Source organism: Nesoenas mayeri (assembly GCF_963082525.1).
Source record: "Nesoenas mayeri genome assembly, chromosome: 22".
Lineage (NCBI taxonomy): Eukaryota > Metazoa > Chordata > Aves > Columbiformes > Columbidae > Nesoenas > Nesoenas mayeri.
In genome coordinates, this window is record NC_137572.1 from 7,405,512 (window position 1) to 7,432,308 (window position 26,797).

The 26,797-nt window shown below is 57.4% G+C and overlaps 3 protein-coding genes across 3 annotated transcripts in view; all 3 read left to right on the forward strand.

Annotated features, from left to right (window-relative positions):
• The first annotated feature begins 552 nt into the window (after positions 1 to 552).
• On the forward strand, positions 553 to 9,341 carry UBE4A (ubiquitination factor E4A). Its single transcript, XM_080357840.1, has 18 exons — positions 553 to 961; positions 1,062 to 1,174; positions 1,667 to 1,819; positions 1,923 to 2,082; positions 2,180 to 2,382; positions 2,610 to 2,801; positions 3,296 to 3,629; positions 3,858 to 3,984; positions 4,821 to 5,128; positions 5,319 to 5,451; positions 5,934 to 6,121; positions 6,491 to 6,591; positions 6,682 to 6,795; positions 7,261 to 7,435; positions 7,511 to 7,691; positions 8,085 to 8,232; positions 8,453 to 8,610; positions 8,789 to 9,341. Exons 1-18 carry the CDS (start codon positions 664 to 666, stop codon positions 8,925 to 8,927), a joined length of 3,225 nt encoding a protein of 1,074 aa, XP_080213966.1. The 5' UTR covers positions 553 to 663; the 3' UTR covers positions 8,928 to 9,341.
• Positions 8,989 to 10,601, forward strand: ATP5MG (ATP synthase membrane subunit g). Its single transcript, XM_080357841.1, has 3 exons — positions 8,989 to 9,631; positions 9,763 to 9,923; positions 10,415 to 10,601. Exons 1-3 carry the CDS (start codon positions 9,208 to 9,210, stop codon positions 10,511 to 10,513), a joined length of 684 nt encoding a protein of 227 aa, XP_080213967.1. The 5' UTR covers positions 8,989 to 9,207; the 3' UTR covers positions 10,514 to 10,601.
• A 2,169-nt stretch (positions 10,602 to 12,770) lies between these two features.
• KMT2A (lysine methyltransferase 2A) overlaps positions 12,771 to 26,797 on the forward strand; it is a gene marked incomplete at its 3' end in the record, with an annotated part of 33,529 nt that continues 19,502 nt past the window's right edge. Inside the window, exons 1-9 of the mRNA XM_080357860.1 lie at positions 12,771 to 13,133; positions 19,452 to 19,521; positions 20,195 to 22,863; positions 23,273 to 23,450; positions 23,814 to 24,048; positions 24,547 to 24,611; positions 24,771 to 25,133; positions 25,723 to 25,796; positions 26,398 to 26,526. Coding sequence (XP_080213986.1) covers positions 12,786 to 13,133; positions 19,452 to 19,521; positions 20,195 to 22,863; positions 23,273 to 23,450; positions 23,814 to 24,048; positions 24,547 to 24,611; positions 24,771 to 25,133; positions 25,723 to 25,796; positions 26,398 to 26,526 — 4,131 coding nt within the window. The 5' untranslated portion in view covers positions 12,771 to 12,785. The remainder of the gene's footprint in view (positions 13,134 to 19,451; positions 19,522 to 20,194; positions 22,864 to 23,272; positions 23,451 to 23,813; positions 24,049 to 24,546; positions 24,612 to 24,770; positions 25,134 to 25,722; positions 25,797 to 26,397; positions 26,527 to 26,797) is intronic.

A 26,797-nucleotide genomic window follows, 5' to 3' on the forward strand; every position in this document is an offset into this window, starting at 1 on the left:
ACACCCCCCCCCCCCCCCCACCCCACCCCCCCGCCCAAAAAAAAGGGGGGTGTGTGGTGTTTTTTTTTTTTTACCATCTTTATGCAACTGCAAACAGGTGTTTCGATATCCAAATGAGTTTTATTACCCACCTGCTTTTAATTTACATGTTAATTAGGTGATAATTAGGTGATTTACATATCGTTAATATTCAAATGAGGTGGCCGACCGAGTGAAAACACCGCAGGCTCGGCTGCGAGACAGAGGTTTGCGTGGGGCGGCGCACGAACGCGCTGGTTTCGCGTGGAGCCGCGCAGGACTCCGCTGCCCGTGTGTCCCTGTCCCATCCCGGTCCCGGTCCCGGTCCCGATCCCGGTCCCGGTCCCGGTCCCGCCGCCGCAGTGCCTCCCCCGCGCCGCCAGGGGCCGCTGCTCGCCCCGCGCCCGCCCCGCGCCCGCCCCGCGCCCGCCCCGCCCCCGCCCCGCCCCCGCCGGGGGCCGTTCCTCAAAGGCTCCGCCTCCTCCCCGCCTCGCTTCCGGCGCGCGGCGCTGACGTTGTTCCCGCGCGCCGAGGTGACGCGCAGCGCTGTCAGGCGGCGCGGCCGGTACCGGAGCCGCCGCTCGGCCGCCCGCGGGGCCCCACGGCGAGCGCGGGCTGCCCCGCATGGCGCGGCCCTGAGGGGCCATGACCGACCAGGAGAACAACAACAGCATCTCCGGCAACCCCTTCGCCGCGCTGTTCGGCTCCCTCGCCGACGCCAAGCACTTCGCCGCCGCGCAGCGGCACCAGCAGCGGGCGGGCGGGCCCGAGGAGCCGGCGGGCAGCCAGGATGACTCGGACAACAGCGTCTCCGAGAGCCTGGACGACGGCGACTGCTCGGTGGCCGAGATCAGCCGCTCGTTCCGCTCGCAGCGCGAGCTGTGCGAGCAGCTCAACACCAACCACATGATCCAGAGGATCTTCCTCATCACGCTGGACAACAGTGAGCGCGGGGGCGGGCGGGGGCCGGGCTGCACCGGGCTGGGCCGCACCGGGCCGGGCCGCACCGGGCTGGGCGAGCGGCCGCTCCGTGTTGTCCGCAGGCGACCCCAGCATGAAGAGCGGGAACGGCATCCCGGCGCGCTGCGTCTACCTGGAGGAGATGGCGGCGGACCTGGACGAGCAGGACTGGCTGGATATGGACAACGTGGAGCAGGTGGGTCGCAGCGGCGCTGCGCTCTGCTCTGCTCTGCTCTGCCCGCTGGCGGCGTCGGCCTCGATTCCCTGCGCTGTGTCCTGGCCGCAGCCTGTTTGCCAAAGTGCAGCGTGGAGCTGCCGTTCTGGCCTTGCTGGAAGCAGCCACGGGGTTTTTGGGGAGCGAGCTGGGAAAGGTTGAGGTTTTGCTGCCTCCGTTCCTCCTGCTGGAGGCCGCAGCAGTTGGTGCCGCCCGCAGAGGTGTCGGCCGCTCCAGGAGGGTTTTCAGTGAAAATAACATTTGTCGGGGCCGCTGCTGCTCTGGAAGCGAACTTGCTTACCCCGAGGGCTCGCAGGGTCACACTGTCACTTAACGAGGGATGGCTGGAGAGCGCTCTTCCCAGCAGAATTAGTTTAGCCTGTTAGTGACCCAGGGCTTCTTTCTCTGGAGGGAACGTCTCCCGGCCGGGCTGTTTCACTGTCTGTCTGTCTGTCTGTCCGCACCGCTGCCCAGGCCCTGTTCACCCGCCTGCTGCTGCCGGAGCCGGGAAACCACCTGATCCACATGACGTCCGCCTGCACGCAGAACCTCTCGGCCGAGCGGGACGCGGGGGAGCGGCAGATCCTGCGCTACCTCTACGCCTGTTTCCAGAGGGCGCGAGAGGAGGTGGGCGGGGCGGCGTCACCCAGCTGCACGGTCCCAGGCGGCCACGCTGAGGTTTTAGCGGCCAGAAGCAGATGCCCCAACGCCGTCCCGTTCTTCCATGCAGATAACCAAGGTCCCGGAGAACCTGCTGCCCTTCGCCGTGCGCTGCCGGAACCTGACGGTGTCCAACACCCGCACCGTCCTCCTCACGCCGGAGATTTACGTCAACCAGAACGTGTACGAGCAGCTGCTGGACCTGATGCTGGAGGCGCTGAGAGGGGCGCGTAAGTCCCGCTGGGGTGGTTAGAAAGGTCATGCGTACGCACACCAAGGCTCGGCCTCTTGAAGTATCGCAAGTAATGGGCTTTACTCCCCTGCCAGACTTTGAAGATGTGACCGAGTTTCTCGAGGAGGTCATAGAAGCCTTGACGATGGACGAGGAGGTGCGCACGTTTGGGGAGGTGATGATCCCGGTGTTCGACATTGTCTTGAGCAGGATCAAGGACCTGGAGCTCTGCCAGATCCTGCTGTACACCTACCTCGACGTGCTCCTCTACTTCACGAGGCAGAAGGACATCGCCAAGGTGGGTGCTGCGCCCTCACTGCAAGCTCCTCGCGGGTTCTGCTGCAGGGGCGTGTTTCTAGGACCTGATCTGTTGAGGTCACACCCACAGCACAGCGTAACAACCTCCTCGTGTGTGTGCTCTTGCCCCTCTTCTCCTCTCCGAAAGCCTGTCCTGAACCCAACAGTTTGTGGGGTCTTTTACTGGGGTTTTACACACCTGTCAGTGTGTCCCTCTGTGCTCTGTAGGTTTTTGCAGGCTACATCCAGCCCAAGGACCCCAGCAACGGGCAGATGTACCAGAAGACTTTGCTCGGCGCCGTTTTAAACATCTCCTGCCTGCTGAAGACCCCCGGCGTGGTGGAGAACCACGGCTACTTCCTGAATCCCTCCCGCTCCAGCCCACAGGAGATCAAGGTGCAGGAGTCCAACATCCATCAGGTGGGCTGAAGTGCGACTGTGCCGCTTCCCCGCGCGTTTCCGCGGCATCTCGGCGCCCGAGGGCTCCATATGCCATGTCAGTGCTTGAGTCCCGCCAGATTTAAGAATCTGGCTGTGACAAAGTGAGTCTCAGAAGCACTGTGGGTTCTCCGGGTGTAACAGCCACACGCAGGATATAAACACAGGAGTGAGTTGGGGCACAAGAAGTGCTCACGGGTTGGGCTTCCCCACTCACACGTTCCTTCAGGGTCATGGTTGCTGCTAAAAACACATAGATAATGTTGGTTTTGGTCCCTGTGGAATCAGCTTACTCTCAACCTTGCTTTTGAGGCTGCCCCTCAAATTCTGTGGTGCCAGCCCCAGGATCTGAGCTGCTCATCTGAAGGGTGATTGATTAGAAGTGTCCCGGCTGTGATTGACTCAGAAAGCCCTCGAGGAGCGGGAGGGGCAAAGGGGAGAATGAGTCCCCCAACCGCGCTCTGTCCCTGCCGCAGTTCATGGCCCAGTTCCACGAGAAGATCTACCAGCTGCTGAAGAACCTGCTGCAGTTGTCTCCGGAGATGAAGCACCGAATTCTGTCCTGGCTGGGAAACTGCCTCCATGCCAACGCGGGCCGCACCAAAATCTGGGCCAACCAGATGCCAGAGATCTTCTTCCAGATGTACGCGTCTGATGCCTTCTTCCTCAACCTGGGCGCGGCACTGCTGCGGCTGTGCCAGCCCTTCTGCAAACCCAAATCCCCGAAGCTGCTGAGCTTCAACCCCACCTACTGCGCCCTGAAGGAGCTGAACGAGGAGGAGAGGAGGAGCAAGAACGTGCACATGAGAGGTGCGCCCAGAGCTCGGGGAGCAGGACAGCAAGCGAGGGGCCTCCTGGCCGCTCCTGCTGTGTGTGCAGTGAGGGGGAGTCACGGGAAGGGCTGGCGAGGGAAGAGCTGAACGCGAATAAACTGAAATGAAGTGCTGCCCAGCACCCCCAGCAGTGGCTCTGTGCCTTCTGCTGGGCCTTCTGCACCCCGTCCTCGCCAGCCTGACACAGAGTCGCTTCTCGTTCCAGGTTTGGAAAAGGAAACGTGCCTGATACCCACGCTGAGCGAGCAGGAGCCAGAGTTCGCCAATAGCTACAACCTGGTGACGGAGAACCTGGTGCTCACGCAGTACACCCTGCACCTGGGCTTCCACAGGTAACCGTGCTGCCGCTCTGCACGTTTCGGGGCTGCCGAAGCGTTAAGTCCTGTCTGATGTGTGTAAGTAACATGTATGCTCAGGCGGTAGGCACCACATTGCCCCTGGGCTGGTTTCAACCTCTGCAGGGACACATAAATGTATAGTAAATACAGAGCTGCGCTGCCGAGTACCTTTCTCTCTGTGTTCTGACTGAGGTTTGAGCCTCAAGCTGAGTGATTCTGGAAACAAACTGTTCACTGGTGCTCACAGTCAATGTCAACGGTGTCAGGGGCTCCATGTGATTTATAGAATAAATACCAAGCGCTGGGTGTCCGTGGGTCGCTCAGTGTCCCCTCTCCTTGGGGAAGGGACTGCTGGGATCTCACTTCTCTAACACAAAGCACCTCCGTGGCAGAGCAGCTGTGAGCTCTCCGCACCGCCCCAGCGAAGGGATTTAACGTGAGACAGCCGCCCGTTCCCAGGAAAGGACGTGTTGTTTTTCTCAGCTTCCCTTTGCAGTCGTTGCCTGGATACTGCCAGGTCACTGCTGATCCAAGCGCTGTCCCCTTCTGCTTTATTCTCTAAATATAGAAATAGATGAAAAACGGATGCAAGTGCCTGTTGCTGGGGAAGAATGTCACCTCACAGGCGCTTCTTGGGCTCACGGGTCCATGGCCTCGCTAACCCGAGGGGGTTTGCCGCTGCGCCGGCTCCTTGTCTCTGCCTCTGCGGAGGGTTTTGCGGGTGCTGTTGGTTTCCCAGGCCGCTCTGGCATCTCCCAGTTTCTGTATCGCTTACGCGCGCTGCGCTGAACGTACGTAGCTCTCATCTCCTTGCCTTGTTCTGCGGGCAGGCTGCACGACCAGATGGTAAAGATCAACCAAAGCCTCCACCGCCTGCAAGTGGCGTGGCGAGAGGCGCAGCAGAGCGCCAGCCCCGCGGCCGACGGGCTCCGCGAGCAGTTCGAGCGCCTCATGACCATCTACCTCTCCACCAAGGCAGCAATGACAGAGCCGCAGCTGCTGCAGAACTGCCTGAACCTGCAGGTGTCCATGGCGGTGCTGCTGGTGCAGCTGGCGCTGGGGAACCGTGGGACGGAGCCACTGGAGCTCAGCTTCCCGCTGCCGGCGGTGGAGAACAGCGCCTTGGCCTACGTGCCAGGTGAGCCGCGCGTGCCGCTCTGTCCCGTCCCAGCGCGGGGCTGCTCACGGAGCGCTGCGTTTAGAGGGGCTGCGCATACGCGGCCTCGTTCCTTCAGGTGTTTGTAGCACCCGGGTTTCATTGTCACTGAGGCCAGAAAAGGGCAGAATGAGCCGCCCAGGGGGATCTCACATCCAGTCTCTGTTCACAGAATTCTTTGCTGACAACCTGGGCGACTTCTTCATTTTCCTGCGGCGTTTTGCTGACGACATCTTGGAGACTTGTGCCGATTCTCTGGAGCACGTCCTGCACTTTGTGACTGTCTTCATGGGTGACGTGGAGAGGTGCGTGCAGCCCCTGTGCTGCTGTGCCGCGTCCGGGCGCCTGAGGTTCGCGCAGCCGCAGGTTGATCTGTGGGAAGAGCCGAGTCCTGCCCGCGGTGGCGCAGCAACAGGCCCTGCCCGGAGGACACGGGCTGCACACAAGGCGCAATTGGGATCTGGTGTCTCAATACTTGTTCGGTTGCACGATGCTCATCAGCTCGAGCTGCTCCGGTGCTCGTTAAACAAGGCGTCTGCAATTGATCTGTTTGGAGTAGCTCTATGAATTCTGCTCGGTAACCGAGCGCTGGATGAAATTGAGTAGCTTTATTGATCTTCCTGATGAGCCTTTGCTGCACACTCTGCATTTCTGCTGTTCGTTTGTTTGCACGTGTAAACACCGGGTGCTCCTGTATGGACGGGCGCAGCGCCTGGAGTCTCCCAGGCAGCCCGGGCCCTGCTCCGAGCCCTTAACACCATCCTGGATGTGCTTTTTCCTCTCACAGGATGAAAAACCCTCACCTGCGAGCCAAGCTGGCCGAAGTGCTGGAAGCCGTGATGCCTCACTTAGATCAGGCCCAGAACCCGCTCGTGTCGAGCGTGTTCCACCGCAAGCGAGTGTTCTGCTCTTACCCGAACGCTGCCCACCTTGCCGAGGCGCTTATCAAAGTCTTTGTGGATATCGAGTTTACCGGTAGGTGCGGAAGGGAACAATTGTTGTGTGTGTGTAACGTCTGCAGGGTTTGAAGCGCGCAGCTGGAAACAAGCCCGTCCTTCTGCGCTTTGTGAAGCTGCTCGGCACTGTCAGGCAGGCAGCGTTCCAGCAGAGCGTCTTCCCAGACTTGTGCCTCGTGCAGGGCTGCGGATCTGGAAGGGATTTCCAGAGCTGCAGCTTTGCGGCTCGGTCCTCACCCGTGCTCTCGGCTGCGGGAGCGGCTGTGCTGCTCTCAGATGGGCGACAGCGTTTCTGCACAGGAGCTTTGTTCCAAACAGACTGTGAGGAGGACTCGACAGCCCCTGCGTGCTGCCCGCCTGCAACACTCCCGCTTTTGCTTCTGTCTAGGTGACCCGCACCAGTTTGAGCAGAAGTTCAACTACCGCCGCCCCATGTACCCCATCCTGCGGTACATGTGGGGCACCGACTCGTACCGGCAGAGCATCAAGGTGAGCGCAGAAACGCGTATGTGTGCGTGCAGCTCCACGTGTGCCGCAGGGCCGGCGCTGGAGCTGCAGCCGTTCTCCCGCTCCTCGCAGGCGCTGGCTGATTACGCCTCGGAGAACCTGGAGGCGATGAACCCCCCTCTGTTCCTGCGCTTCCTGAACTTGCTGATGAACGACGCCATTTTCCTGCTGGATGAAGCCATACAGGTAGGGCTGAGCTGTCGGTGTCACGTCAGGAACCATTCTGGCTGCCTGAAGACGCTGCAGCATTGCTGAGAGGGACTCGGCCAGGCTCGAAACGCCCTCTGTGGTTTGTGATTGTGAAATCCCGTGGCCTTTTGTCAGGCATTCTGTCTCACAAAGGGTTTTGTCTCCAGGCAGTTCTCCCTGGGGTCTGCAAGGCCAGTGCCAGGGCAGCTCCTGTCCCTGGTGCATTACGGCTGCCTCGCCACAACCTGTGGCTGATAGGAGGGGCTTTTATGGGGAGCGTTTACCTGCCGTAAAGGCAGGTGATGTGGATGTTGCCCATCCAGGTCTGAACGTTTATGGACTTTCTAGTTTGTCTAAACAAACGTTCTGTGTTTTGTGAGACCGTTGTGGTTGTTGGCGGCCTTTTCGGGCCCTCGGCCGGCGCTGCCCGCGTCCCCGCGCTCCCGCACCGTCTCTTTGCAGTACCTCAGCAAGATCAAGGTCCAGCAGATCGAGAAGGACCGCGGGGACTGGGACGGCCTGGCGCCGGACGCGCGCCGCGAGAAGGAGGCCAGCCTGCAGATGTTCGGGCAGCTGGCGCGCTTCCACAACATCATGTCCAACGAGACCATCGGCACGCTGGCCTTCCTGACCTCAGGTGGGGACGGCAGCGGGACCCCGAGGAGCGGGAGGGACCGCGCGGAGCTCAGGGAGCTGTCGGTCTCTGTTCCAGAAATCAAGTCGCTGTTCGTGCACCCTTTCCTGGCCGAGCGCATCATCTCCATGCTCAACTACTTCCTGCAGCACCTGGTCGGCCCCAAAATGGGAGCGTTGAAGGTCAAGGACTTCAGCGAGTTTGACTTCAAGCCGCAGCAGCTTGTGTCGGACATCTGCACCATCTACCTGAACCTGGGGTAGGTGACAGGGCACAGCTGGTGCTGGGGTGGCAGGAGCCACCCTGGAGCCATGGCGGGGACGTCCTGGGTGGTGTCCCCTCTGGGCACGGCGCTGACAGCTGCTCTGCGGGCCAGGACGGGCCTTTCAGGAGTGTGCTGTGCTCTTTTGTCATGGTTTTAGTTTAAATTACCCAGGGAAGGCAGCAGCAGCCCAGCTAGCAGGGGTGGAAGTTACACACGATGACGGTTACGTTCCTGCTGGAGAGGACCTGAGAGAAAAGCTTAATTACAATCCCGCTTTTTCCCTCTCTCTGAGCTCTGCGCGGTGATAATGCAGCTGCTGTGGGGACCGTTTCACAGTCGGATAAATGTGGATTTTTAAACCGTTGCTCTCTTTTAACCGTGGTCCAGGGACGAAGAAAACTTCTGTGCCACGGTGCCCAAGGACGGCCGCTCCTACTCACCGACGCTCTTTGCCCAAACTGTTCGGGTTCTGAAGAAAATCAACAAGCCTGGCAACATGATCGTGTCTTTCAGTAACCTGGCTGAGAGGATCAAGGTGAGAACCAGAGCAAATTTGAGCTCAAATTTGTTCCTGGCATTGTCTGCCTCCCGCGTGTCACTGCGTCTGCGCTGCGGAGCGCGATTTCGGGGAGCGGGGCTGTCTGTGGGGCTCTGGGGAGCAGCGGAGAGGACTGTAAATGCCTTAGGTGTGATTTAGGAGCAAGTGTGGCTTTGGAAGAATGAGCCTGAGTCTAAATGCCGTGTGTGCCCCCCAGTCTCTTGCAGACCGGCAGCAGCAGGAGGAGGAGACGTACGCGGATGCCTGTGATGAGTTCCTGGATCCCATCATGAGCACGCTCATGTCGGACCCGGTGATCCTGCCCTCCTCCCGCGTCACCGTGGACCGCTCCACGATAGCCCGGCACCTCCTCAGGTACACAGTGCCAGCCTCACACCTGGCTGCTTTCTGGGGACCTGTTTCACGGATCCAGTGACACCCGCTCTCGCTGTGTCAGAGGGATCGTGCTACTTTTCCTGGCCTGTCCTCCTCCTTTTTTTTTCCTCTCATAGGGCTGGAATTGTCTGAATAATCTCAACACTTTGTCTTCCAGCGACCAGACGGATCCTTTCAACCGCAGCCCCCTCACCATGGATCAGATCAGACCAAACACGGAGCTCAAGGAGAAGATCCAGCGGTGGCTGGCGGAGAGGAAGAAGCAGAAGGAGGAGCTGGAGGAGTCGCTGAACTGAGAACCTGCAATCACGGGCCAGATAAACTTTGCAGGGGTAGCGGCTGGAGCTCCTGAGTCTCTCCTGGGCCCTTCCCACCCCTCATTCTGTCTTTTCCTTTCAAGACTTTCTCTTTAATATTGAGACTTTCTGCTGCACTACAGCTTTGAGCCTCTGCCTCAGGGGAAGACCACGGTCCCTTCGGGGGCCTGGCACCCCCACCCTGTCACTTGTTCTTCGTGTGGGCCATGTTCCTTCCCACTGTTCTGTTCTGTTTAAACTCTGTAACAGTTCAATGTGAATGCGATGCCTCCACGGCCACAGCAGCTCTGAGCGCTGGATGCCAGTGCAGGCTCGAGGGGGACAGTTCTGCCAACTTGTACTTGGCGCTGGGAACGGAGGGGCGTTGGAATTAAATCTAGATCTGACCTTGGAGCCGGTGGTGGAAGTCTGGCAGCTGGCGGGAGCTGGGGCCGCGGGTGGGAGCGGCAGCGCCCGGGGCTCGAACCCGCGATCCCCGGGCGGCGCCGCGCGTCCCGCCCCGCGGGGTCCTCGCCACGGGCTGCCCGCGGCGGACGCCTGCCGGGCGAGCGGGCGGCAGGCGCTGCGTGCGCAGGCGCGGCGGCGGGGTCCTCGGCGGCGGGGTGACATTCAGGCCGGCATGGCGCAGGCGGCGCAGAAGCTGGTGCAGCGGGTCGCGGCCCGCGGGCCGCAGCTGCTCAGCGGTGAGCGCCGGGGGCGCCGGGGGGCGGGGCTGTGCCGGGGAGCGGGGCTGTGCCGGGCGGGAGCGGGGGGCGCGGGGCTGAGGGCCGGGCTGGCCGGGCCCCGCCGGTGTTCACGCGCCGTTGTCCCGCAGCCGCCGTCGCGTACTCCAAGCCGCGCCTGGCCACGTTCTGGTTCTACGCCAAGGTGGAGCTGGCCCCGCCGACCCCCGCGGAGATCCCGCGGGCCATCGACAGCATGAAGGGCCTGGTGCGCGCCTTCCAGAGCGGCCGCCTGCGGCAGCTCACGGTCAAGGTAACGGCGGGCGGTGCTGCCGGCGGCGGGAGAGCCGCCCCGGGGACGGTGCGCGCGGCCGCGGAAAACAGCGCAGCGGCGGCGTCGGGGACCCCGGGGGAGCCCGGGCCCAGAGCCGCAGTGCTTTGCCGCTCCTCCCTGCCCCGGCCGGGCCGCGTCCGTGTCCCAGGCAGGAGGGGCCGGCGGTGGCAGATCCAGCCCAGCGCTGCCGCAGCCTCGCGGTTCCAGTGCTCCCCGCACCTGCGGGGAGAAACGATCTCCTGAAAGGGCAGTGAAAGAGCGGGAATGACGAGGGATGCTGTGCTGAGCGTTTCAGAGCCACCGCAGCGATGTGCTCCGCCAAACGTGATAAACGCTCCCGCGTGCGTTGGCTGTGTTGCTGAAGCTGTTGCCGCGTGAACGGGCTGAGCGCGTGGCTGCACACGATGGCGCTGGGCTGCGAGAAGCCGCTGCACGGCCAGCGATCTCACAGGTGCCTTTCTCCCCTCCAGGAAGCGCTGCAGAACGGTCTGGTGGCCACAGAGGTGCTGATGTGGTTTTACATCGGGGAGATCATCGGCAAGCGCGGCCTGATCGGCTACAATGTCTGAAGACACGTCCTTGGCGGCACCGTCTGCAGTGCTGCAGTCCCACGTCTGTAGCAGGGTCTGTGACAATAAATGCGGGAACCCATGTCAACCTGTCGTGGTTGTTTGTCCCCGGCCGCGCAGCCGGCGGTGGCGATTGGCCCATCCTCGGGGTGGGGACAGCTGCTGGAGGTCCCCGGGGCAGCCCCACAGCTCGGTGATGCCGCGGCTCATTACCAGCACTGCTCGTTAGCGCAGCTGCGCTCTGGGGCAGCCGTGGTGCCTCAGCCGCAGCGCTGGGGAAGGCGTGACAGCCCCAGCACAGCCCCAGTGCACCAGTATTCCTTGCTTCTGAATGTATTTCACATCAGCTAGCAGGATCCAGAAGGAAAGGCCAGTGCTTTATTTAAAGTATGCAAAGACATGTGCCGTGGTGTATATTGCGGGGTGTATATTCCACGTGTGCGGCTGGTTTGGGGTGCGACTGGGCTGTGAGGATGAGCAGAGCTTTGCTGTTGGTGTCACCGCAGCTCGCTGCTGGCTGCGGGTGTCGGCGGTCCCCAAATCCACACGCTTGCTCATTATCAACCGGCTTTTGTGGAGATGTGTACAAAAACCTGGGGAGCTGCCTCCCCTCAGCAGGTTCTCAGGAAATAATCTGTAGTTCTCTGACGCCAGCAGCTTTGCTGGGGTAGGACTTAACTCTTTTTATTGCCTTAGAGGATGGTTCCTGGTCAGTGTTCCCTCTTTTTGACCTCTGAGGAGGTGACGCTTTCTCACCAAGGGCACAGGTAAATCTACCCAGCACCAAAGCCTGATGCCCCAGCGAAGCAGCAGGTACGTGTGCTGGCAAGGGTGAGCAACAGCCCCTAGAGCTGCCCTCCCCGGGGGCTCTTTGCTCCTGTTCACCAGCCCGTTGCCCAGCAGGTAAATACCTCTGAGGGGAACTGGCTGGGCCCTGGGGGGGATGTGTGGCACATCTTCCTTAATAAGGCACAGACAGAGAGCTCACGCGTGGGATCTAAAGCGTGGGTGTGATTTGCAGGTTCGTGCGCCCCGGTGCCCCTGCCCCGTTGTACCTGCGCCGCTGCTCTCCGGCGCGGGGCGGCGGGCCCCGCGCTGCCCGACTCCTGCGGCTGGGGGGTTAAACCGGACCAGCAAAGCTCGGGAATGCTCTTCCACGCTCCCTAGAGACAGAAGCCGCCTCATTTTAATGTTTTCCCCTAGGAAGGTGTGTGAGCGCCGCTTCCAGAGCAGAACCCCTGCCGCGCATCGTGTGCAAACCCGCGGGTCTGTGAACCCCGTGGGTTTCAGGAGCTTTTCTGCCCTCTGTAACGTCACAGATACCGTTTGGTTCTTCCGTAGGGAGCAAACAGCCTTTGCTCTTCGCTCTCCCCATTCAGTTAGTGAGCTTTATAGGGAACGGGTATTCATGTCTCCCAGACGGGTTTTGTAAGCCATGCCCGTGTGTCTGCAGCGCTGTTTTTCCTCAGGGACACTCTTGCTGGCTGTTTTCCCCTCCTTGCGCTGCCGTACATGATGGAGCTGAGCCCGTGTCGCCGGGGAGCAGCGGAGCCGCAGCCGGTGCCATTGCCGTCCCTGCCCTGGAGATGGCCCGGGCGGGACACCGGCCCGGGGAGCGGGGAGCGGGGGGGACAGAGCCCCGCTCGGCTGCCTCAGGCTCCTCAGCGCCGCTGCCCCTCGCGCCTACCTGGTGGCATCACCTGCTCGAGAGCGGCTCCCCGGGCAGGCCCCGAGCTCCGCATGTGCCCGGGGGATCCCGGAGGGGCCTGTCAGGCGGCCCCGGGAGGCCGGGCCCGCGCTCCCGCCTCGCCGCGGCCCCGCACCGCGGAGGGGGTTGGCGGGGCGGTCGCTGCCCGTATGCGCGGTCCCGGGCGCCGGCGGCTCCCGCTCCCGCTCGGTATAGCTCTGGCGGTTATGCGGGCTGTCGGCGGCCGGATTATGCGTCAACCAGGTTCTGGGGCTCGCTCGCGAGGTGCCCCGCGCCTGCATGGCTCCCCAAGCAATGAGCAGCGGCGACGGCGGGAGGCTGCGCTATGCAGGGCGCGGGGCAGCGCTGGGACCTGGGCCTGGGAAGCTGCATATCACCCAGCGTTATGCCGGGCTACCACCCGTCGCGCATGGTTTACTCAGGTGCCCGGGCTGCGGGATGGCGGGGCCCCGCAATCTGTATTGCGCCCCCTCTTATGCAGGACCTCTGCGGGCCGGCGAGGAGATATCCAGGGCGCGGGGCGCGGCCCGGCCCCGCTCTCTGGCTCGTCGCCTCACAGTAAAGATGGCGCACAGCGGTCGGTGGCGCTTCCCTGCCCGGCCCGGCAGCGGCGGCTGGGGCCGCCGGGGGCCAGGGGGATCCCGGCTGCGGGTGCCGGCCGTGCGGAGCCTGCGGGCCGCCGAGGCGGCGGCGGCGCCGGCGGCGGCGGGCGAGGAGGAGCGCGGCGGCCCGTGCTCCGGCGGGGCGGCGGGAAGCGGGGGAGGCGGGGCAGCGCCGGGCTCCGGCGGCTCCGGGGGCCCCGCGGCCGGGGTGGGACCCGGCTTCGACGCGGCGCTCCAGGTCTCGGCCGCCATCGGCATCAACCTGCGGCGGTTCCGCGCGGCCTGCGGCGCCGAGGCGGGCAGCGGAGAGGTGAGGAGGGGCGGCGGGAGGGGGAGCGGCGGCGGGGCGGGAGGGCGCGGCGCGGCCCGCGGGTCCCGGCCACAGCATCCCCGCTCCGCCCCGGCGGGCGGCACACCCCCTGCCCGCGCCGCGGACACACCTACCGCGGGGCCCGCGCCGCCGCTCCCCGCACAAAGGGCGCGCCGGGGCCGCCGCCGTCTGCCCGCGGGGCGGGGGGGGCGCGGCGGGCGGGGACCGGGGGGGCACCGGGCGGGCACCGGCCGCCCCGCGCGCGCAGCTGCCGCGCCGGCCCCGCCGCCCCCGTTCTCCTCCCGCCGAGGGCGCGCTCCCGCCCGCCACCGGGAGGTAGGAGGCGGCCGGGGGGCGGCGGTTCCTCGGCCCGCGGGGGGAGCGGGGCCGGGCCCGCGTTGCTCGGCGATGCGGAGGATGCTCGGCGGGGTCACGCGTGCTCCGGGGGCGGGGACCGGGGACCGGGGCGGAGGCCCCTCCTGCCGCTGTCCCCGCCCGGGGCAGCGGGCCGGGGCGAGCGCTGCGTGTCTCCTTTGCTCTTTTTGGGGTTTTTTTTGGTTTTTGGGTTTTTTTGAGTTGCTCATCTTCCTGCCTTCATTTTTTTTTTTTTTGAGCCTTTCTGAGGCAGCCAGAGCAAGAGTCTGACAACAACCCACCTATTGACAGAGCAGGGAAGACATGATGGGGGTGTGTTACTACAGGCTGCAGCCTTCCTTTCCCACATCCTTGTTTTGCTGCACTTGTTAGCTGCGTCCTTGCGCCAGCAGGACAATTTCCCGGGCCCTTTGTAGCCAGAGTGCTTGATTTTTTTTGTGAAAGGCCAGTTCTGTCTCTTCTGTGGGCACGTTGTCAGCTGTGGACTGGGTGAGCACATCCTTGTCTATATTTTGGCCTTTGAATCAGCACTTCCTTTGCTTCTTCATCGCTGGTAATATCAAAGTTTGTTAAAACACGCACAAAAGTACAGTTTTCTTGCATCTTTCCAGCTTGGTTTTGGTGTTTTCTGGTGGGTTCCGTGAAGTGGAGCTGGTCAGTCGTGGCTGAGCCGGAGCAGTTTTGGGGCTGCAGGGTTCCAGCCCCAGCAGGCTGGGTGCGGGCAGCAACGGGCTGTGTTTGCAGGCACAGAGCTGGTCCTGGAAGCACTTTTAACCTTGCCAGTGCAGCACTTGGGGTTTTTGCTCAGCCTGCCCGCCAGCATCCCGTTTATTTTAATACCCTTGCCCTAAGGCACCTGTTTGGGTTACTTGTCCATTTTTCTGTTTGCAATAGACCGGGCTCTGTGGAATTCACCAGGTGGATTTGGAAGCAGTGAGGATCTCCGGAGCGCTGCTTCGGTGGCAGAAATGACTGAAATCTGGCTAACCACCCTGACCGCAGAGTTCACAACTCGGCAGGTTTTTATGGGGGAGAGGCGACTTGCTTTGTTTCTTTTCTTTTTTTCTGCATTCTTGGTGCTGGCAGCTGGTGAAGACAGGCTCTCGTGGATCTTAAGAATTTTACTTCTTGCATCACTTCTCTATTCAGCTACTAAACCCTTCAGTCTAGTAACATTGCACACAGCAGAAAGTGATGATGAAAGTTCTTTGTGGCTCGGTGTTTGTAGGCTGAGATTCACCCGGCCGCTCGCGAGCAGGGCAGCGGTAGAACCAGGGTGCTTTTCCTCGCTCTCAGTTTGCAGCCGGCGCAGGATGGTGAAGCTCTGGTGCTTGTGCGGTGCCCGGCTTTGGGCAGGGATGTTCTTCAGGACGGCGGCCGCTCTAGGGCTCAGCCGTCCGTTGGGTAACGCCTGATGCCCGTTCCCTTCGGCAAGGCCAAGGGTGCGAGCCTGCACCAAGCTGGCGTTCTGCATTGGGAATACACTTTGGGTTGTTGCTTTGAGTTCGGGAGCCTATGGCACTCAGGGGAAGCAGCTCTCCTATCCTTTTCTGTACAAATCCTGCTTTGCTTGCTTATTTTTTTGACCTCTTGGTGGCATGCTGCATTCCGGTGTTCACTTGTGCAAGTACCTGTTGAAAGTGCTCATTGCCATCAAAATTTGATGTAACAACAAAGTCCAGAGCAACTGTTAGGCTCGATCTTGCCCATTTTGTGGAACCAAACAGGTCTGTTTTCTTGTCTAAAAGGTACCGAATTCTGGGATGGCCCTGTGTACTCCTCAGGTTTCTGGTGACTCTACAAATCCTTCACTTGTGCTGCCGCGCGGTGTTTCACTGAGTTATCCTGAAACCGACTCGCTTTAAGGGAGTGACAATATGATACTTGATTTTGGCACCACAAGAGCTGGGGGGGGACTTTTTGTACAGTAATGCTATAACTGGTTGAAAACGGTGGCATTTGTGCTGTGCATTATCCTTTCTGCTTGATGTGAGTGGTGCTTCAGCAGTAAGGGAAATTTGGTGTAACAAATCGAGAGAACACAACCACGTTTAGTATAAAAGAAGTTTGCGCGTAGTTGTTAAATATCTGCTGTGCCTGTGGGTTTGGAACTCCCTCCCACCCCTGGAGTTTAACTGCAGCTTTGGGGCACGGGAGCACGTTGGATGCGCGTTGACAGTTCACTCTGTGAGTCTGCATCAGCTTGAGTGTTGCAGAGAGCTGAGGTTTGAAATGGAACGTAACGGTGATGATGGCGTCTCTAGTAACGCCGCGGTAATTATACACGGATCATGATTTTTTATGAGGTGAATGTTAGAGTCTCAGATATTCACTCGCGGTTTGTTTTGAGATGGTGGGAGATACACGTGCTGCGAGGAAGGAGCAGCCTCCCTGCTGCCGCCGCCGTCGCGCCGAGCTGGAAGCGCAGATTGTTTCTCTGTTCCACGAGCATTACAGTTCTGTCTGTCTCAGGAGTTCCTCTCCTGGCGTTAGGTTGAGCGGTCGCTGTAGGGCTGCCCGGGGAAGCCCGTGGAGAGCCCGTGCTGTGACTGGTAACGGGATCACTGCCTGTGCACGGAGAGGTTCTGCTCGAGGTATTGGTATAAAACAGGAGTGAAGATGGTACAGACCAAGAGATGGAGGCCTTCTCTGGCCTTTTCACCTTTCTGAAGACTCAAACCTTTGTCAGAAGCATGGAAACACAAGGGCATGTGTTAGCCAACCTTGTGAGTTTCCCGTTGCCACCGTTCGGTCAGCATTGTGCAGCTCTCAGAACCCTCGGAGGAGCTGTTTGGTGAAGATTTTTGGCGGACAGGAGCTCGGGGTTCCCCGTGAGAAGCTGTTTTTGGTGGGAGGTGGCGGTGCCGGTGGGTGGCTGAGGCGGTTCAGAAGCAGCAGCAGCGTGCACTGACCCGTCTGCTCCAGGGGCTCTTCGACGTGTTGCTTCCTTCAGCTGCAAAGCTTGTGGGACAGACTCCTGCAGCCGTCTGCCTCGCTGCTCCTTCTGTGTTGTCATCAACATGCTGAACTACAGATCTTACTGTACCGCGTGTGGAGGAAGCGAGGGAAGAGACTGGGTAACTCTCTGAGTCAGAAGTTCACTTCTCAGCCTCTTCTGGGTGAGGAAACTGTATTTGGCACTTGTTGGCAGGTGCCCTCATCCCCTCCAGCGTCTCCCCAAGCCCAGGCTGCTCCGTGTTCAAGTGATGGTAAAGGGCACACAAAGGGAGTCATGACGGGATGCTGCATCTTGCATCTCTCCAGCGCTGGCAGCCACTGGGGTGACCTTGGCAGAGTGTGGGTTCTTGCAAGCTGCTCAAACATGATCCTTCTCTAGCGACTTCTCCCAGACTTTGGAGCTGGTGCTGAAATGTTGCTGCAGCCGCAGTGAGACTGCTGCAGGTGCTCCAAAAGGTGTCCCTCTCTGTTCAGAAGGGAACTTGTACGTCAGAATTTCTCCTCCAGGATGGGACTGGGGCTCTGTGGAAAGCAGGGACGTGTAGTGGTTTGTTAGTGGGCTGCTGCGGTGAGTTAATCCATTCCGCTGCTCATGGTTTGGCCAGATAGCAAGAGCCTGGCTGGATTCTCGCCTCCTGACATGGAATATTCTCATTTTCCTGCTGGCAAGACTGCTCTGTGCACTCGGTAGTGCCTGTAAGGAGCAACTTGCTCTTTTTCATTCTAAAATCAGACCCTCATCCAGGCCAGTGCGTAGCAGTAACCCCAGGTGCTCTGCCCCTCATTCATGTTGTCGCATCGCAAGCAATGGCTTGGGAGCCGCTCCCTGAGCTCCCGGGTGGCTCCGCTCCCAACACGAGCACTCCCAGCGCTTATCTGGGGGTTATTTGTCTCCGAGGATGGCTGCTCCGCTGCGGGGAGAGGACTCTGGTGGATATTGTGCCATAGTTACTAAGCAGGCTTCTGAATGAGCTTCTAAAAATAGCTTCTCTCTTTCCAAGAAGATGAGGTGCTGTGTAGTTGGGGCCAAACCCAAGATGGTGAGCAAGAAGAGAAGTGAAGCATTGTTCAGATAACTCCATTGTAAAACTAAATAAACCTTGTCAAGAGCTGATGGGAACAGCTGCGTTGCTGGTGTGGTGTCTCTGACAGCTTTGGTGGCCGTCCCGTGCAGCTTCACGGGTGTGTGGCGGTGCGGGCTGCGCTGTTATACGTCACATAGGTCGGAGCATCAAGCAGGACCTGCAGGATGGTTTCTCATTTGAGGGTGGATTTTCATGTCTTGCACCAGGCAAGCCTTCCCTCAGCCTTTCGTCCGTAACCTCAGTGGCCTTTGTTGCGTTGCGTTATTCTTCCTCAGGTAAATGAGGTCATGTTCCAAACCGTCATGGTTTTTAATCACTCTCCATCTGTCGTGCTTTACAGTCACTTCTGAAAAACTGGAGGGAGGCTGTTTCAGCTTCATTTGCCGCCACGCTTGGTTTTGGTGTATGGTGGCCAACGGGCTGGGGTAGCCTGGCCAGCGCGTACTGCTGTTCAGTGGCCTTCTCAGACAGTGACAGCAGCCGTTCTGAGGTCACCGACATACTCATGAGTGTCACTGAACATGTATTGGTCATGCTACTTGTAAACGAAGGCAGAGTGATCATTGTGCAGAATGCCAGGGAATGAGAAAAAATGATCATTCCCAGGCTGCCAGGCCAAAGACAGAAGTGATGTATCTCATTGGAAAAGCAGGGTAATGGCACTTGGTTTAGAAGTAATGCGGGTTCTGGTTGTGGATTGTGAAGGGCGATTGTCAAAAATACAGCAAGTGCTGATTTCGTAGCCACATCTCTTCCTTTGTCATGAGAGGTTTGCAGTCGTTGGCCAGCGGTGAGTGTTTCATCCATGTGTAAGTTGAGCACTGGTAACTGGTTTTAGCATAAGGTGTTATTTTAGATTACACTGAACTGATGTGCTGCTCTGGGCAGAGGTGCTCTCTAATTCAATCTTGTAAATAAGTCTGTCTGTCCATTGCTCTTCTGAGGGTAATTTTGTTTCTGTATGTTCGGGAAGCGTGCCGGTGCCGTCTGTGCCGTGGCGCCGCGCGGGAGCGCTGTGTCGGGGCTGCTCTGTTCACAGGAGACTCGACACTGCCGAACATAAAGTCCTGAGCTGAAATCGGACTAGGAAAGCTGAACAGCATAAAAACAAAAATTTGGCACAAATTTTGGTAGCAGACAAATAGGATTGACCCATCTTACTGTGAACAGAGCGCCTTTAACATCATGGGGACAAGCTTTCCAGGTTTTCGTCTCTCCTAGAGACAAAGTCTGAAGAGAATTTAAATGCCAAAGACCAACTCAGACCTCCAAAAACCCACCTTTACTGGAATCGAGAGTCAGATCTTTAGGAGAGTTTTCCTTGACCTCGCACAGTGTTACCTGCATGGCTACTGATTCCATCATTCTCTGGAATGTAACAGGCAGTGAGCATTGTGCTCCCTTAGCAAGGAACGCTTCTCTGATGGTGACTCCAGGGTGCTCGGGTGGAATTAGAGACCTCAGGTGCTTCTGCTCAGCCACAGAGGCTTTGAAATGAGCTTGGAGGAAGTGAGTCCACACTTGTGCTAGAAAAATAAACCTGGAAACACTTCTTTTGCTACTCAAGGGTAGTTTGGGTAATGGTTGCGAGAGCAGAAGACCTTCGTGGTTTGATACGAGCGGCAGGTTTTATGCATTAAGGGTTTGTTTCCATACGTGCTTGTCCTTTGTTTCCCCAGAACTCTTTTTGATCATTCTGTAGCTGTAAACTGTAGCTGCTTTATATGTATATATAAAAGTTGTATTTCCTTTTTAGCAATTGTTTGCTAGAGTAACAGATGGCAGTATGTTACCTGGGGAGGGAAGATCCTCCAGAATCCTTTCATGCTTTGATCGCGGTGAGGTTCGTTTTCATGTTAATATCCACATCTTCAAATTTCTACCCCTTTTGTCATTGCAGGATGAACAGTTTTTAGGTTTTGGTTCAGATGAAGAAGTCAAAGTACGAAGTCCCACCAGGTCCCCCACAGGTACGTCCCAGTCGCAGGGCTAGAGGTTGACTTTGTATTCTCCTGGGTGATGATTCTGCCTCTCCTGCCCATTCCATCGAATCTGATCCGCCGTGAAAGCCACCCCGTGTTGGACTCTCTACATCTGATCTGTTACGGAACAGGGAGTCTTTGAGTAAAAGAGTTACACTGATGGCGTCAGTATTTGAAGCGTCCTGGTAGTGTTTTGGAGAGGCAATTATTTTAACAGTAAGGACCTAAAACTGGTTTGAATATTTCAGTGTCTTTAAATAGACTTATTATCAGCTGCAACTGGAAACAAAATGAGCGTAGAACACTTGAGGATAAGCTGCAGCTATAGGCAACACTGTCCTTAAGAAGGATTGTTGCCTCTCAACAATAGGTTGATAGTGGCCCTGTGCCGTTGCATATAGAGTTGCTGTGAAAAGGCTTGCATTTAAAAAAATATATATATATCTACTTCGTGTTTTGTATGGGAAGAAGTTTGTGGGGAAGGTACTCTTTATATGTATTGATAACCCTCTATTTTTATTTGTTGATTAACTGAAAAGGCTTGGCAACTTGTACAGGCAGAGTGACTGACACTGAGTAAACACTTGCATGAGCTGGGTAGTGCTGATTCGCCACTTGGAGAAGTTTAACATGTGCTCTGCCTTCTCTGCCTCCCTCGCAGTTAAATCGAGCCCACGGAAACCTCGCGGGAGGCCCCGGAGCAGCTCTGACCGAAGTTCAGCTGTACTGTCAGACTCCTCGTCAGTGTGTTCCCCTTCGAGCAAGTCTGAAAGCACATCCATGGAGAAAGTGAAGAAGAAGGAGTTGAAGAGTGGGGAAAAAAGGCGAGGAAGACCTCCAACGCTTACGAGCGTGAAGTTCAAGCTGTCACAAGTAAAGGACGCGTCGGACATTCAGAAGGGCAGTAAAGAAGACAAGGAGAGTGTGAAAAAAATCAAAAGGTCACCATCCACTACGTTTCAGCAAGCAACTAAAATCAAGAAGTTAAGAACTAGTAAGCTCTCCCCACTGAAATCCAAATTTAAGCCTGGGGCAAAACTTCAGATTGGGAGGAAGAGCGTTCAGATGGTGCGCAGGAGAGGCAGGCCGCCGTCCTCCGAACGCGTCAAGACTTCCTCCGCCTTGGTCGTAAACTTGCAGCTGGAGAAGCCCCAGAGGATGCGCAAAGAAAAGGATGGCACACCACCCCCCACGAAGGAAGAGAAGACGGCTGTCAGGCAGAGCCCGCGCAGGATCAAGCCCGTTCGCATTATACCTTCCACCAAAAGGACGGACACCACGATCGCCAAGCAGCTCTTGCAGAGGGCGAAAAAAGGGGCGCAAAAAAAGATTGAGAAAGAAGCGGCCAAACTGCAGGGCAGGAAGGGAAGAACCCAGCTCAAAAACATCCGACAGTTCATTATGCCGGTTGTGAGCGCGATCTCTTCACGGATTATTAAAACACCCAAACGGTTCATTGAGGACGAAGACTACGATCCTCCTATTAAAATATCCAGACTGGAATCCACACCGAACAGCAGGTTCAGCGCTACGTCTTGTGGCTCCAGTGAGAAGTCCAGCGCTGCTTCTCAGCATTCGTCTCAGATGTCGTCAGACTCCTCGCGGTCCAGCAGCCCCAGCGTGGACACGTCCACAGACTCCCAGGCTTCTGAGGAGGTGCAGACGCCTTCTGAAGAGCGGAGCAATACTCCGGAAGTGCACGCGCCGCTGCCCGTTTCTCAGTCCCCAGAAAACGATAACGGCGATAGCAGGAGCAGGAGGTTTTCGGTAACGGAAAGAAGCTTCAGCCAAAGGACCGCGAAGAAGCTGCCAGCCTTACCGAGCGTGCCGCAGCAGCCCTCCTCGTCCTCCCCTCCTCCCCCTCTGCTCACGCCGCCGCCGCCGCTGCAGCCCGCGTCCAGCATCTCGGACCATACCCCCTGGCTCATGCCGCCCACCATCCCGCTGGCCTCGCCCTTCCTTCCCGCCTCTGCCGCGCCCATGCAGGAGAAGCGCAAGTCGATCCTGCGGGAGCCCACGTTCCGCTGGACCTCCCTGAAGCATTCCAGGTCAGAACCACAGTACTTCTCCTCTGCAAAGTATGCCAAAGAGGGGCTGATCCGCAAACCGATATTCGATAACTTCAGGCCCCCGCCGCTGACGCCGGAGGACGTCGGCTTTGCATCCGGCTTCTCGACGCCGGGCGCGACGGCTCCAGCGCGCCTGTTTTCTCTGCACTCGGGAACGCGGTTCGACATGCACAAGAGGAGCCCTCTGCTGAGAGCACCGCGGTTCACGCCGAGCGAGGCCCACTCCAGGATCTTCGAGTCTGTGATTCTGCCCTCGTCGGTTGGCCGCAGCACCGCAGGGACCTCCGCGGCCGGCGTCTCCTCGCGGAAGCGGAAGAGGAGAGTATTCAGCCCCATCCGCTCAGAACCCAGATCTCCCTCGCACTCCATGAGGACGAGAAGCGGGAGGCTCAGTACCTCGGACCTGGCAACTCTCACCCCGCAGTCTTCTGTCTCTTCCTCCTTAACTAGCATTTCTGTTAGTTCTCTTGCCACTAGTGCCTTAAACTCAACTTTTACTTTTCCTTCCCATTCCCTGACGCAGTCTGGGGAGGCGGCAGAAAGGAGCCAGCGGCCGAGGAAGCAGACCAGCGCTCCGGCAGAGCCCTTCTCGTCCAGCAGCCCCGCTCCGCTCTTCCCCTGGTTCACTTCAAGCCCCCAGACAGACCGAGGCAGAAACAAGGACAGGGCAGCAGAGGAGCTCTCCAAAGATAAAGACGCTGACAAAAGCCTGGAGAAGGACAAGAGCAGAGAGAAAGACAGAGAGAGAGAAAAGGAGAACAAGCGGGAGTCAAGGAAAGAGAAAAGGAGAAAAGGGTCGGAAATTCAGAGTAGCTCTGCTTTGTTCCCGGTAGGTAAAACGCCCAAAGAAAAAGTTGTCAGCGAAGATGTCGCAGCATCGTCATCTGCCAAAAAACCTGCTGGGCGGAAGAAGTCCACAGCAATAGATCCCGCGGCAGACGTTTCCACCGCCGCACTGGGAGACGCGGCAGCCGGCAAAGCCAAAACGTCCAAGAAGGGCAGAGGGGGGTTAGACAAATCGGATCTGGACCTCAGCCCCACCGTGCCGTCTGCGGAGAAGGAAAAAGCCCTGCGTGTCTCTGCCCCTTCCTCAAGCACTGTTAAACATTCCACGTCCTCCATCAGCTCCATGCTGGCTCAGGCAGACAAACTGCCCATGACTGACAAGAGAGTGGCCAGTCTTCTGAAAAAGGCAAAAGCCCAGCTGTACAAAATCGAGAAGAGCAAGTCCCTCAAACAGGCTGATCAGCCAAAAGCACAGGTATTCCTTTCTCCAAGTTTGGTTTGGCTTGGTTTTTTCTGGAGTGCAGCTTATTTTGAAATTACGCTGAAAGTCACAAGTAGCTTTCGTATCCTAAGCGTGAAGAATTACCGTGCCGCGCTAAGCAGCTGTTAGTACAGCAGATGGCAAATGGTCCGAAAACGAGGAGGCCTGGGCAGAAGCTGAGGGGGAGAGGGAGCTTCTGTGTAGTCAGCTCAGGAGGGAGCTGTGCGCGTTTGTGGAGGTCAGGACGTGTAGCTGCTTATTAGGTTTCTCTGAGTAAGTGCTCATCAAGAGCACTCACTCATGGGTCACTCTTGTCAGATTATTTACGTCCATTACACGTTCCCCAGCCTCACTTGGGTACCTTTCTTAGGAATGCTGTCTGTTCTCCTGTTCTGAAATCCAGGGACAAGAGAGCGATTCGTCGGAAACGTCAGTGCGAGGACCACGCATCAAACACGTTTGCAGGAGAGCAGCTGTCGCGCTGGGCCGCAAGCGGGCGGTGTTTCCTGATGACATGCCCACTCTGAGTGCCTTACCGTGGGAGGAGCGGGAGAAGATACTGTCTTCCATGGGGAACGATGGTGAGTTGAGGTTTTTAGTTTTCAGCTGTGGATTCGTGCTTTAAATGGGGACTTCAGGTGATTAACAGGGGAAGGGCTGTTAAGCAGCTCCAGGCTCCCCGTGACGATGCCACTCAAACAGGGTTCATCCCTTTACCCTTTGGCAATCATTACGGACCTGTGTTCTGTGCTGAACTTTTGGTCTGCTGAGGGATGTGAGTAGATACATGTGTGCTTAGATGTGTGCGTACGTATACGTACACGCTCACGCGCACCGCTCGTGTGGCTCTGCAGGTGAACTTAGGCGTAGCGGAATACATTCCATTAGCAAACTGGACACATCTTTTGCCATGAGTGGGTTCACACTAGCAATTTCTTTGATAGATAAGTCATCGATAGCTGGCTCGGAAGAGGCCGAACCTCTGGCTCCGCCGATCAAGCCGATCAAGCCGGTCACCAGAAACAAGGCGCAGCAGGAGCCGCCAGTGAAGAAGGGCCGGCGCTCGCGGCGCTGCGGGCAGTGCTCGGGCTGCCAGGTTCCAGAGGACTGTGGCGTCTGCACCAACTGCCTGGACAAGCCCAAGTTCGGTGGGCGCAATATAAAGAAGCAGTGCTGCAAGTAAGTGTGCGCCCGAGGAGCGGTTCGGCTGATCCCCAAGCTCGTGTTTTCAAGATGATGTTTCTTTGGTGTTTGTACACATCATCCAACAAAGATGTCTCCAGACGTCATTAAGAAGTACCACGCTTCCTTGATTTTCCTATAATTTCTTATACATATCACTTAGCCTGAACCTTTTGCTTTTTTAAATTGCTGCATTAAATTGATTTTGCCAAACTAGACAATCTGTCTGAAAAGGCAGCAACTCAAGTGGCACCAATAAGGATTGTTGTGGTATGAAAGCGGTTTATAAAGCGTAGCTGTGAGAATTGCACGAAAATGAGAAGTTTGCTTTACATATCTCTGAAGAGGGGAGGGAAAAAAAATAAAGATTTATTGGAAAAAGGTGGTGGGTGTATCAATAATGGCCTTTTCAGTTTGTCATGTTGAATATTTACAGGCTGCCCTCTTCATGTCTGCATTTTTCTTCTGATTTCCTGACACGTTCTCTCCTTGCAGGATGAGGAAATGCCAGAATCTGCAGTGGATGCCTTCCAAAGCGTACCTCCAGAAGCAAGCTAAAGGTAGGCTGAGGGCCGGGCTCGCGTGCGGCGCCGGGCAGACACCGTCGTCTCTTACGTTCTGACATCCCCGTGCCTGTTTCCTTATTTTAAAAAGCCAGCAAGTCGTTTGAAGTCATGCTGGTTTATCCATGTTGCTTTATTGATGCTTCTTCTTCCTAGCTGCAAAAAAGAAAGAGAAGAAATCGAAGACAAACGAGAAGAAAGAAAGCCATTCTGGAAAGAACCATTTGGACTCCGGGCAGAAACAAACTCCTCAGGCCGTCATAGCGAGAGAAGACGCTGCCGTGAAGAAGAGCAGCGAGCCTGCCCGCAAGCCCGTGGAGGAGAAGCACGAGGACGGGAACCCCTCCGGCCCGGTGCCGGAGCCCAAACAGGTCCCCGCAGCCGGCACCAGGAAGACGGGCAAGCAGGCGTCCCAGCCAGCAGCGCCGCCACCGCCGAGCTCCGCACCTCTGAAAAAAGAAGCACCTAAACCTGCCGCTTCTGAGCCTAAGAAAAAGCAGACTCCCCAGCCAGAAATAGGTAAATGGGACTGTTTATCCTCAGTCTGTTTGCGTGACGTGAAGTAACGATACCGCTAAAAGCTGTTGGATTTTAAAACTGGTGAATGCTTTAAGATCTGGTGAAATCAAAGCAGATTATTATGGATTTTTTTTCTTACAAGTAGCTCCGTTTCGCTGAAGTGCAGTGTATGTTGGGGCGAGGAGAAAGATGGCCATTTTTATTCTGATTTTCAGTCGTGTAGTCTTGGCAGTCTTGAGGTCTGTTTTCAGAACCGTTAAGCCTGTTGACTGTTGGCAGTCGGAATGTCAAACAAGAAGAATACAATCTTTTTTGTAGCAAAACGCCGCGCGCTGTTTCTCGCCCGTAGCGCGGAGCAGCGGGACCGCGGCCGCGCAGGCGGCTCCGGGGCCTCTGTAGCTTCGCACCCAGAGTGCTGCAGATTCTCAGCAGAGGAGGCTGCGCGGGCCACGGCCGGGGAGGTGCAGGCGCACGGGGGCGGTTCTGGTCGAAAACTCGTCACACCTTACCCAGCTGATTTTTTTCCCTTTTCTTCTGTACAGGTGGCTGTTAGTTACTTGAACTACTCATAATTTTTCCCCCTTCCTAGGCACAGAACAAAGCAAACAGAAAAAAATTGCTCCCCGTCCAACTTTCCCTGTGAAACAGAAACCAAAAGACAAGGTGAATACTGTTTTTTGTACACAGTCAGTGCATTTCAAGAACCTGGAACTGTCTGTCTAGAGGGTAGACCTGTGTTACTTACCCCTTTGGCAGAGTTTTTGTACTTGTCCTTGTGGCAGTACGCAGATACCAAAGTACCTGGCATATGCCTGAAATTGGGTTTAGATGTTGGCTTGTTCTCTAAGATTTGTATGTTTTGGGGTGGAGGCTGTTCTGTAAAACGTGGAACTGCCTTCGGCTCAGAAACAGCTCCATTATAGAATAAAAAGAAAAAGATAAAGGGTGATTGAAACGTGAGGAGAAGCGCGTAGGGCCTGCTGGCAGCCAGAGCCGCCCGCTGCGGAGCACAGACCAGCGCTCTGGTGGGAGCAACGGGACGGTAGAGGAGAGCGCAGCAAACTGAGTTAGACGTGTAACTGTGCGCGGAATGATCTTAGGAAGCGGTTTGTGGAATGTTGCTTTCTTGCACCGTTTGCACACTCGGTGATTCTGAAATGGTTTGGGGGTTTTCTCTGTGAGTTACCTGCAGCACTGAGTTTAATTTCTGGTGGAGGTTTCCTGTGCGGGGCTGGGATTAACGCAGGCTCCTTTACTTGAGCAGGAAAAGCCCCCTCCCATAAGCAAGCCCGAAAGCAGCACGCTGAACTTGCTCAGCACTCTGACTAACGGCAGCAGTTCCAAGCAAAAGCCACCCACAGATGGAGTCCACAGAATCCGAGTGGATTTCAAGGTAGAGGACAAACTGTTTTAAGTGTTTGAATGTTGCCTGGCTCTGAACCCGGAACCAGAGCCCCTCGAGAGCGCGGGCGGTGGCCTCTGGGTGTGTGTGTGATGCCCTCAGAGACCTGCACGTAGGAGCCTTCATGACAAGTCGCTTGATTTTTAGAAGCTTGTTATGCCTTTTTTTTTTCTTATAATTAGAGTACTGGATGAAGAGACCCTTAAAGCTTTAAAACCTTAACTGTCAATGTGTGAGGATGAGCAAGACTTTGAGGTTTATG